The sequence below is a fragment of the Mauremys mutica genome, chromosome 11 (genome assembly GCF_020497125.1).
Source record: "Mauremys mutica isolate MM-2020 ecotype Southern chromosome 11, ASM2049712v1, whole genome shotgun sequence".
In the NCBI taxonomy this organism is placed as follows: Eukaryota; Metazoa; Chordata; order Testudines; family Geoemydidae; genus Mauremys; species Mauremys mutica.
Window position 1 is genome coordinate 57,079,595 of NC_059082.1, and position 12,446 is coordinate 57,092,040.

General features: G+C 44.0%; 1 protein-coding gene across 1 annotated transcript in view; it reads right to left on the bottom strand.

Moving 5' to 3' along the window:
- The window catches only part of LOC123344726 (ectonucleotide pyrophosphatase/phosphodiesterase family member 7-like), a 50,757-nt gene extending 39,480 nt beyond the window's left edge, over positions 1-11,277 (bottom strand). Inside the window, exon 1 of the mRNA XM_044981193.1 lies at positions 11,022-11,277. Within this exon, the coding sequence (XP_044837128.1) occupies positions 11,022-11,277 (256 nt within the window). The remainder of the gene's footprint in view (positions 1-11,021) is intronic.
- Between the last annotated feature and the right edge of the window lie 1,169 nt (positions 11,278-12,446).

A 12,446-nucleotide genomic window follows, 5' to 3' on the forward strand; every position in this document is an offset into this window, starting at 1 on the left:
TAGATATGCACTTAATAAGCCACCTCTTTCTACTTACAACCCTGCTCCTTCCAAATCTCATTCTCTGGCTGGGCACGCTCTAGGCTTTTAGCTATTATGCCAGCTGCATAGCCAGCAGTGACTGTGTGTGTGCCCTGATGTAAATGCTGCTGCTTGGCCTGTCCTGCTCTACAGAGTTTAACTTGTTCTGCCTAAAGATGTTTTCAGGGACCCATGAATGCATGTAATTGCTCATGTGGTTCTTAGATTTTCAGACTGGGCTCTATGGATCCCTTCTCTCTTCAGAATAAAGATTATTATTATTATTATTTTAAATCAGTTGTTGCTCTAGGACTTCATTGCTTCACTACTAGTTCCACTTGAATATGGGATATATTATGGAGAGGGAATGTCCAGTATTCCTTTGTTCTTCCTTGTGTCAGCGATAGCACATTTTTCATTACAGTCTTCACTTGGCATTTTTTTGATCTTCATTTAATTTCAGGGATTTTTCAGTTGCAATGAGCTGCTCCTGCAGGAGTGTGCTATTTGAGTGGTTTTTACAGTCCCGCCTAACTAGGATTCTAAAAACCATCTCCTGTGGCTTTAATTGGATTTGCCAGGAGTAGCGTAAAGTTCCCTTGGTGGTGGTGTCTGCTGCAGCTACTTGAGTTTTTGTCTTCACTTTGATTTTTTTTTTTATTTGAGGCCCCTCTGCCCTACACAGTGTTTGTGTGCTATCAGTTGGTCATTCTGGTACGAGGAAGCATTGTCTTCTCCTCTGTGCTAGCCTTCCTGCTGGTCTACACTGGCTGAGCTCAGAGCTAGTTGTCTGCTAGCTGATATTTGCTCCATGTTGGAAGAAGTCATTTTGGACAACTTCCAACCCATTTAAACACAGTGGGTTCAAAAATCGGCCAGGGAGTGGAACTTAAAGGTGTGAGCTGTGGTTAAATTGACCAAACTTAGTGAGGGAACACCAGTGAAATGGGAACTGGAGACTATCAGTTACATTCATGACCACATTTAAAGTGCTTAGGACCCAATCCAAAGTCCACTGCAGTCAGGGTGAGTCTTTCAATTAATTTCCAGGGGCTTTAGATCAGGCCTTTAGATAGCAAAAGTGACGGGGGCTTTGTAGTTTATCTATCTGTCTACTAATCTAGGGTGAGCAAGAAGAATCTGTCAGCCAAGCAGAAATGGGCCACAGCTGCCACAATTGGATTAAGGTGTGGATCAAAGTTTTTGGAAAGCCTGAGAGTTTTCAAATTTGGGTTTCTGGTTTGTGCCCAATTACGGGCCCAGCCATGCAGTCTTCATGGACCCAAATCTCTGATTAACTTCAGTGGGAGATGTGGATGCCCATAAACTACACTGGAACAAAAACAAAAAAAAAGGGTGGAGGTAAAGGTGCAGATTCCCAAGGATGATTCTTCAGTAGGGGGCAGATGACCCTACAGTTGCCTCCTGCAGGGTTCCTGCACCTTTCTTTGAGGCACCTGGTGCTGCCCACTGTCTGAGTCAGGATACTGAACTAGGTGGGCCATCGGTCTGAGGCTGACTGTCAATGCCTCTGTTCCCAAGTTTCTCATAATGTAATGGGAACTAAATGGGCCCAAATCTTTTCTGGTGTAATTATGCTTGATTCCTCTATTCTTTTATCCTCAGTTTTGTAGGATTTAAAAGTTTCTCTTTGAACATTCGAACTAACTCACTCAAGGAAAAAGTTCTTCAACCTTGGTACAACAATAGAAAGCATTTTTCCAGCACCAACTCTATTGATTGTTCTTATTTCTAAACCTTTTCTTGAAAAGAACTGTATGGAAATGTTCAAGGCTGTTAGATGGTGTTATGCTGTTTGCAGTGGCTAGCTCTCTACAGTACAAAGCTATTTAATGTTAATGTACCTTTCACCCAACTATCGCGCAATCCACGACTGTTATTACTATTAATAATCGGTACAATCATAGAATCTAGGAGCCCTAGGACTCCTACAGGACCCCATTGAACTAGGCATTGTACAAACACAGAAAAAAGACAGCCCAGGCCCAAATGAGCTTACAAGCTAAGTTTAAGAAAAGACACAACAGGTGGATACAGACAGATGGGGGAGTGAAAGAAACCACTGAGACAATATTGTTTAAATAACAGCACAGACACAGGATCGGGGGGAAAGGCTAGAACACACAAGCAGAGTGAACAGTGTGATGGTGGCAAATGTCATATGAGTTACATGGGCTTTTTTGTGCAGATGGTTTACTTAGGAGGAGATCAGCTAAAGGGGAAGGGAAGGCGGGTGATGGGGAGGAGTGAAATTGAGGTGAAAACTGGGAGAGAAATGAAGGGAGAGCAAACCACCAATCAGTGCAGGGCTGAGAAATTCGGAGAACATTGTAGTTTGCACTGGACTGTCCGGTCATGGTACAGCCATGGGGATGCTATGGTGCAAAGGTTTGCGGTAAATATGGTGTATCCTGACTTTAGTAAGGCTTATGGTACTGTCTCGCATGACCTTCTCATAAACAAACTATGGAAATAAAACCTAGATGGAGGTACTATAAGGTGGGTGCGTAACTGTTTGGAAAACTGTTCCCAGAGAGTAGTTATCAGTGGTTCACAGTGCAGCTGGACAGGCATAACGAGTGGAGTTCTGCAGGGATCGGTTCTGGGTCTGGGTCTGTTCAATATCTTCATCAATGATGTAGATAATGGCATAGAGAGTACATTTTGTTTGCAGATGATGCAACCCTCTCAGCTTGGTAAGTGCTTTGGAGGATAGGATTATAATTCAAAATGATCCGGACAAACTTGAGAAATGGTCTGAAGTAAATGGGATAAAATTCAACAAGGACAAATGCAAAGTATTCCACTTAGGAAGTAACAATCAATGGCACATACACAAAATGAGAAATGACTACCTAAGGAGTACTGCAGGAAGGGAGCTGGGGGTCATAGTGGATCACAAGCTAAATATGAGTCAATGGTGTAACACTGTTGCAAAAAAAGCAAACATCATTCTGGGATGTTGTGGTGGGGTGGCTGCCCCACACCAGCAGAAGAAGGGTTAAAGCAGCTTTGGAGAGGCTGCACAGAACCCTGCCAATCAGGAAAGGGCTCATTGGGAGAGCCAATCAAGGGAAGGCTTGCTTGAGCAGCCCCTATATAAAGGGCTGCTCAGCAGAGCAAAGGCAGTCTCTCCCTGGAGGGCAAGGGGAAGGACCGTCTGCTGAAGCGCACCGGAGGCACGGCACGGCACGGCACGGCACGGCACGGCACGGCATGGCACGGCACGGCTAGGGTAGTGGACAAATAGGGGAACTCTTGGCTGACCATGGCCAGACTGAGGACCTGAAGCAAGGGCAGGGAAGGTGCTAGGACTATGGGAAAAGTGGCCAAGGGAAAGTAGGCAGCAGGAATAGGAGGAGGGGCAGCAAGTGGCTGCCAGCTATAGGGTCCCTGGGCTGGAACCCAGAGTAGTGGGCAGGCCTGGGTTGTCCCCCCTCACCCCTACTTGCGAATGAAGAGAGTGGCCTAAATCCAGACTGCAGTAGACTAGAGACTGCAGTTGGCCACTGAGGCAAGTGCAAGGACTGAGGACCACCTGTCCCCCAAAGTCGGGAGACAGTGGGCTGAGGCACAGCCAGAGGGCCATGTCCTAAAGAGGACGCCATGGTCCAGGAGCGATGCAGGTACAGATGGTGGAGGAAGTGGAAGTAATGGTGAGTGAGACATTGCTAGTAAAAGGCATCCTGGTGGGCCAAGAGAGCTAATTCCTAGCACGACCAGCAGGAGGCACCACGGCAGTGAGTTGGCACCGCTACAGATGTATTAGCAAGAGTGTTGAAAGCAAGACACAAGAAGTAATTCTTCTGTTGTACTCCGTGCTGATTAGGCCTCAGCTGGAGTATTGTGTCCAGTTTATGGTGCCACATTTCAGGAAAGATGTGGACAAATTGGAGAAAGTCTAGAGAAGAGCAACAAAAGTGATTAAAGGTCTGGAAAACATGACCTATGAGGGAAGATTGAAAAAATTGGGTTTGTTTAGTCTGGAGAAGAGAAAACTGAGAGGGGACATAACAGTTTTCAAGTACATAAATGGTTGTTACAAGGAGGAGGGAGAAAAATTGTTCTTAAATTCTGAAGATAGGACAAGAAGCAATGGGCTTAAATTGCAGCAAGGGCAGTGTAAGTTGGATATTAGGAAAAACTTCATAACTGTCAGAGTGGTTAAGCACTGGAATAAATTGCCTAGAGAGGCTGTGGAATCTCCATCATTGGAGGTTTTTAAGAGCAGGTTAGAAAAACACCTGTCAGGAATGGTTTAGATAATACTTAGTCCTGTCATGAGTGCAGGGGACTGGACTAGATGACCTCTCAAGGTCCCTTCCATTCCTGAGATACATGGGGACAGCATGGAAGGCTGGGTGTGAACAGCTGTAATTTAGGTGATAGGAGAGGTCTGAGTTTAAGTCTACTGAAGTCAGATTATGAGACTTTTCTCTTCACTTGGCATCTAGAAATGGGTGAGCAGATCCAGTCAGTTGGCTGTAACATGGAACAAGAAAAAGATACCTGCCTTTCAGTAGCAGTCTTTGGCTATTCCCCTCCCTGCCACACACACCTTCCCTTCTAGATTACAATTTTCAGACACTCATTGCCACAGTGGCAGAGCTACCGGGAATGACACCCGAACCTAGCAGGTGAAGCAGCAGGGAGCGCAGGCAAAGGCAGGAAGTGGGCATTTTGCACCTGTCTACTTAAAAAAACAAACAAGCTCCCACCTGGAGATCCATGCATAATTTATGGAGACACACAGATATCGGAAAGCTTCAAGAATTTAATCTTGTGCTGCAGAGATGCAGGGCTTCATGTAAACAGGGCTGGCTCAGGCACCAGCCCAGCAAGCAGGTGCTTGAGGCGGCCAATAGAAAGGGATGGCAGGTCCAGCTCTTTGGCGGCAATTTGGTGGTGGGGTCCCTCACTCTCTCTCAGAGGGAAGGACCTTCCGTCAAATTGCCGCCGAAGAATAAAAAGCTGGTCGCAGCTTTCCCCCCCCCCCCCCCACCACTTGGGGCGGCAAAAATGCTGGAGCCGGCCCTGGATGTAAAAAAGGGGTGAGCAGAAGAGGGAGAGCAAGAGAACCTAATCCTGTAATAATAAGAGTGATGCTACCTCACTATTCCTGACTTGAAGCAGGAGGGGATTACTGAAGAGAGGAAGAGATGACTGTCCTGTTAATACAATGGGATCACACACAAACTCATGTCTGCCTCAGATATGTACATTCTCCTCCCACTCTCTGCCATTTTATACTTGTGCCCTTGAGAATAGGGGAGGGAGCATGAAACACATTCCACAGTGGGGAAAGTCATGCTTAGCTCTGAACCCTCTCTCTTTCCACCCCCCACAAGCACTTGGGATCAACAGCCTTGCATACTGTGCAAAGGCCTACAAGATAGAAATAATCCTACAATGAGACTCTGAAGGGAGTCTTGCAAGCAGCTGCAGATCCTGCCTGGGATGGCTTGCTAATCAGCCACTAGATGCAGCACTTGTTCTGCCTACGCCGCCCAGTGTGTGCATTCTGTGGAAACAGAAAATCTGAAATTGAGAGGCAGGGGTGGGGGAAGTGTTTCTTAGAGGGAACAAAAATCCCTTCACACTTATTTTTTGCTGTAGTCTGCCTTATATATAATAACGTTCCCCTCTTCACCTGTCTACTTTCTTGTCTATTCAGCTCAGTCTTGAAAGATATAATTGACAAAATTATAATATCAGGCATGATACTTTTGATAGCTTTTGTCCAAAACTCTGCTGTAATAGCTTCTTATTTCCAGTTGATTCATTGGGGGAGAAAATGTATGCTACTCCATTAGAACTTTCCATTCACACACCATTTACTTGACAGGATTTTCTTAGCATCACAGCATAACTTATCCTTACTGCTATTCAATCATTTTGTAATAAAAACTGAGATTGCAAAAAATGTTCATTGTCATTACTGGTGATGGACCAGTAACTACTTCTCCATGGGGGGGCGATGGGGCGAAGATCAAGGATATATTATACTTAAAATAAGGCTGACCTGCAGAGAATTGTTTTGCAGTCAGGAGAAGTCTGAATGGAATTCATATAGTAGAGGAGAGTGTCAGATAATACAGTGGTCTTGGATCTGTAATCTGTTCCTTTGAATTGGTTTCCTCTTCATTTAAGGAAATAAATACTTACCGTAATAATGTCCTAGGGAATATCCCTCCAGATTCCTGACTGGGTCTTTGGAACAACTGAAGAAGAGACTCCCTTCTTCAGGGCAGAAGCCAACCTCTAATGGATGGGGTTCAGTGAGGAAAAATTTCCTTAGGGATAGGTTATCCCATAAATGTAGTTTTCAGGGTTTCTTCCACCTTCCTCTTAAGCTGTTGGTCCAGCTCTACTTGAATCTGATGGGACTTGGCTACAAGTGTCTCCAACACTGCTCCCTTCACTGTTCCTTGCCCCACAGTCCTCCATTCCCTCCACATACCCTTTCCCGTCCCATCAGCACCATCCTGGCTCCCTAGCCCATCTGACTCCTTTGGGACTGGAGAGTATGGCCTCTGGTAGTGAGATACCCTGAGCAGGAATGACTCTGGTGGAGCAGTAGGATTCAAACTCCCAGCAGTGGGACTGGGGTTGATTTGAAGGGGAGTGGTAGCTGTAGTGGTGCTGCCACTGCGCAGGGAGGTGGGAGCACCCCGGGGCTGGTGGCAGGTTGAGCCAGCTGCGGGGCTGGGCTGGTGTGGGTATCCCATCTCCCTTTTGTGCCTCTGCATGGGATGGCAGTGATAGCCCCCCAGGCTGGCCCACACTGTTCTGACCCTTGGGCTCTGATGGCTGGGTACCAGATGCTCTGGGAGAGGTGGAGAAGCTGCTTGGCCTTATCCCAAAGAAGGGGTGTCTGAGTGAACCACTGCTGGCCTCCTGGTCCCTGAGGAAGAGTTGGCTTCCCCGGTGAGTGGTGCCCAGCTCATCAGCTCCTGTGGGTCCTGAGCTTCCATGTGGGCAAAAACATTAATTCTCTGGGCATGGATGCCCCCACCTGAGCCTGCAGCCAATGATCTCTGTGTGTCTACCCATAGCTTCCCAAGCAAAACTAACACTCAACAAGTGTCAGGTTTGGTTGGGGGATGAAAACTGTGCAATACTGGGTCTTGGATCAGGCTTGGATTGGCTGTGGTCTAGTTGATTCAGGTCGGGTTTTAAAATTAGGTCCGAGAAGACCTTTACTAGATACACCATTGCAGTGATAATTTCTATATTCCAATGACTGTCCCCAGTGAATCCATCCCAGATTTTACATTTAGGCTAGTGTTGGCTGGAAAAGGACTTTGGAAATTTAGTCAGTTCTACATGGATCAGATGTGATCTAGGAAACCCAGCTTTCATACCCCATACTGAATATCAGTTTCTTAGTTAAAGAAGATCCCCAGTAGTGTAGAGCATCACACTTATTACAGAAAATTAGAAATTGAACTTACTATTTTCTCCATTCTAGAATAAGAAGATTGCACTCATATAGCAAAGATTTCGAAGCACTGCACAAACATTGCATTCATCAAGTAACTTGCCACAAGCCAATAAGAGTTTTTGCCTAGATGAGGATTTCAGTATTGGGTACAGAGTGGATCAATGGCAGAGCAGGGAATAGGAGCCAGGAAGCCTAAATCTCTTCTGACCAATAGATTGTACTTTGCCACAGGATGAAAATAATTTGTATTAAATATAATTAATTGATCACAAAATAATACTAATTAAATCCATTCCTGGGTGATGTGTTCACTTTGAGGATGCTCTCTTTAATAAATATATTTCTATACTTCTGTAAAGTAATTAAAATCTACTAGGCGGTTTCCAAGCATATCTATTCATTTTAAATAATGCTCAGTAAATAATGAACACAAATAAACCGCATGTAATTTGTTACTGAACTTCAAGCCTGCAATTAAAACTACTTAGTCTTTTTTCTCTTTGAGCCTTTCTGAGCCTTACACCCCAATGAAAATATAACCAACAGCATTACTCATCGCAGTAACTGACACTTCCTTGGGGTGAGGTAACTGATAATCTGAGCCCTTGACCTGTGAAACTCTTTCATCACTTTCACAATCCGCAGCCTCTATAGAAAGTCCCAAATTTAGTCCAACTGAAGTTTGCTTCTAGTTGGACGTTTGCATGCCTGAATATAAGGGGCAGAATCAGCATGTTTGTATGACAGCTGCTGGCAGTGTAAACCCCAGCATGGAGAGGCTGTGGTACTACAAAGCAGCCATAACCTCACCTCCCCTGCAAGTGACATAGGATGAGAAGGGGACAAAGCCACGGTGGCCGAGGCTGCCTTTATTTACTGCATCTCCTTGCAGCATATATTGATAGAACTGGGTTTCCGCCCCACACCCCCGTGAACTATATCTGCTCCTCTTTGTGTGACAGTGTTGCCATCTCTGTGTAAAATCATCCCCCTGAGGAGCAGGGAGCCAGCTTGGTGCAGACAGCTAACACTTCCCTGAGCCATCTTCATTATACCCACTACTATTGGTCAGGCAGCTTGACTCCTGTCTGCAAAGGAATAATTGTTGCTACCCCTGACTGGCTTAAAACCTCGTGGAACATTATATTCTTCAGGGAATACAGAGAACAAGTGCTGCAGGAAACAGCCGTGGTGGCTTCTTACAGTAGGTGACACTTTTCCCTCAGAGCTGATACCAAACCAATGCCCCAGGGTGGTGCTAGGGGGTGTTATGGCTCCTGTAGCGGCCAACTTTCTGAGGAGGTGTTGAGCTGGAGACCTAACATCTTGTGGTCACTAATTTTCCCATGTCACTTTTGCAAGAGTTAAGAGTAGGAATTCTGATGTCTTGGCCAAATTCCAACATGGGTTAATTCTATTCTGGTGTCATAAAACTGCCTTGGCAGTTTAGTTGCATTTGGTATCATATTCATCATTCCCTGTCCTATGAGTTGTGCCTATTAACAGTTTTATTACATATTATTTGTTTAACATCAGTGATGTGCTCAGTGCTGCAAAATCCCTGCCACCGAGGCCTTGACAATCTGGAGCCCACAGTCGCCTCCATTTCACTGCAGAGGTGACAACAGTTCAGTGGTGGGTGAAGAGGTCTCTGCAGGTAACTAGTATATCAACATGCAGAGGACTTAGGGCCTTGAAAGTGAGACATATGTTAGTTGTGATTATTTGTGTCTCAGGAACAGGCTAATTTTGCCTTTTGTAGTAGAAAATAATGACATTATTATGAGCCTTATCCACAAAGGAATCACTGTGGATTTGCAATATCTCTCTTTATTATCTAACTCATCGGTGAGAACTATTGGTCATTAATAAAAAATAAAAAAACACAATCCTTCACTAGCATCTCTTCTGCACCAAGGCAGATCCCAGCTAAGGTCAATGCACAAGGGTCAGCACTAGCAGAACCTGGTGTAGGATTGGAGCCAAAATATAATCTCCCTTCAATCCCATATTTGTCCCCTCTTTTTATGAGTCTGAAGGTTCACTGTAAGCAAATCAGTTAATTAGTAATTGACCCCACAGAGCGAATTTTATGGTGGTTTACATCAGGAATATCCTCTGGGTAAGGGCACAGTCAATATTTTTATTTTATTATTTTCCAGTTACAGATATTCTTCATCACATTAGGGTCAGCCAGGTCATGTTACTGTTTGTTCGTAAAATACATAGCAGTGAATTCTGATAAGCTTTCAATCATCATTATCTTATTGCAGAAATACAAGTAACTTATTCATTTAAAAAAATTGGTAGCTGAGCAAAACAGCAAGGCTTTAGAAACTCTAATATAATAAAAAGGAAATGTAGATCAACAGGAGCACCAGGCTAGGTATTTGAGGTTTTGGGTGAATTCTTTTCTGTTAAATTTCAGGACAGTTAGCCGTCTACAACCCTAGACTGCTATGCAAATCTGCAGCCACAGTGAATGAAGATTATTATAAATAACAGTAATGGAGGGTATGTCTAAATCCTCTAAACTGATTAGAAAACCTCAGCCTGTGATATTTACGCTGCTTTCTAGAAGCTTCAGTTCTCAGTCTTTTCTTCTATTTCTTGGTGCTTGTTAATTTAAAAAAGGTACAATTCTGTCTTCCTTTGAGCCCATCCAGTGGTGGCTGAGTTTAATGAGGGTTACATGGCTGTATTACTAAGGGCAGAATTTAGATTTTAAGCAGTTTTGGGTCAGAGACTGCTCTTACTGTGTGCATGAACAATGCAGCCATGCTTAAATCCAGCCTGTAGGTGCAACTAAAATAGAGCTAATAAAAATCACAATTGGGCTTGATGTTTTGATCTTTCTTGCAGTGATATTCTGCCACTCAAAATTATCTTGATCAGTGAGGATAATGCAATGGTCTCTTTTCTACCTCAACAGTACATGAATGCACTTGGATGTTGGTGGAACAGTGGGGCCTTGTTTAAGAGAACTGCAGCATTTGGCTTACTGTGGACATCCTCGGTCAGAAAAGATTTGTGTCCCAGGGACTGAATTAGAAAGAGAGAATGAAAATGAGGGGGTTGGTTTGTTCTTACATGGAGATAAAAGTCCTACTTCCCTCAGCTGCCAAGTTTTTAAACCTTAGGAGTGCAAGTGAAATGAACACATAATTAAAATGATGTTTAACTTGTGCTAAAGAATGCTCCAAAAATAAAATTAAAATAAGAAAATCAGCTGATAGATGTTACTAAATTTAGCTGTAGCTTACTCCAGAAGTAAATGCAATTCCTGCACAGTGAAAAATAAGTGAAAATTCCTTAGATTCTGTAGGAATGCCTTCTCTAACAGGCTGTGGGCAGGAGTGGTGCTGGGAGGTGCATTTTTCTAACACAATTAAACATTAAACATATGATTAAAGCCTTGTTCAATTTTTTAAATGAAACCTTACAATGCCTTCAAGCTGTTTATATCTCACCTTCTCACTGCTATACATAACAGCAGAGAAAAGAACACAGATTGCACAGGCAGAACAGGACCTACCAGTGATAGTTGTGAAATGCGATGGGGAAGTCATGGTCACAAAAGGAGGGGTGATGTACTTGGCCTTCACTCCCTGCTTAACCAGGAGATCCATGTTTGGGGTGTCGACATCCTGGTCGTAATTCCAACGGAATCCATCAAAAGAAACCAGAAGGAGTTTGTTAGATCCCATTTCCTTCTCATTCCTGCCAGCTGGATGGCAGGTAAAAGGCTTCAGGAGGATGAGCAGAAGCAAAAGAGAACTAAGTCTCTTCATGCTGAGATAGCTCACAGCACAGAAATCACATGCCCAGTTTTTTGCTTCTGCTTTTCTTCCTTTCTTATCAGTGGTTAAGAGCAAAGTTCAAGCCCGATACACCTGTTCAAAACTGTGTCCTTGATAGCCTATGGATTTATTAAAGTAAAACCATCTGGGCGAAGGTTTTCTGAAGTGATTAGTGATTCTGGAGTGCCTCAGTTCACTGGGTAGCTGACTAATTTTCATAGGATGTGTGTTCAGCACTTCCTGAAAACCAGGCCCTATAGCAGGGTTGGCCACCTCCTAAGCACCCTTCATGGTCTGGGGTGGCCCTGTGGTGTCCTGTGTCAGTTTCCCCTCTGTGGGAACCCAAGGACTCTATGCCAGCCAGGTTCTCTTGCTTACATAACACCCTCCTGGGGCCAGTTTATTACAAAACATAGTGTGAGCACTCTGCAACAGAAGTCTCCAAACATAAGATACCTCTCGGCTTTTGCTCCCCCAAAGGAATACACTCACAAACAGCACAGGCATGTTTTTACAAGCCCTTTGAGAATTTGATCCCTTGTTTTTGCCATTAGATTTGGATTCTCAGATTAACCTTACCTTCCAACAGCTGACTAGCCACAGTAATACGTCGAGTGAGTCTTCTGGAGAGCCCAGCTAGGGAGGAAAACCATAGTTCTCAGAAGGTCAATAATTAAAGCTGTGGCTGTTCTAGGAAAGGAAAGAGAAAAAATTAAACTGCCAGCGATGAATAATGAGAAATCTTTGATGAAATTAGTGATGCAGAACAGATACTTAGTACTTCCTTCTTTCCTCCAGAGTCTAAAGTTTTAACTGAGAATGAGTTGGTGAGGAGCAAGTGTGTTGAGAATCTAAGCCCCACAGAACTAGTCACAAGAATCTGGTTAAGCCGAGAGAGAGTGAGTTAAAGGACTTCAGACATGACAATAAAGATAAAGCAAATGAACAGATCAGCGCTTTCTGGATATATGGACAAATTATACCCATGCCATCCCATTATCTACAAGTACCCTTCTTACCACCAGGCTATCTAGATAGTCAACGTGGCAATGAGACTATTTTATCATTGCTATTTACCTATATGTTCTCTTGGACAGCTAATGAGCCTGTATTCTTATTTTAAAAAGGATCCCGATGCGGTGAAGAGAAATGTATTTGAA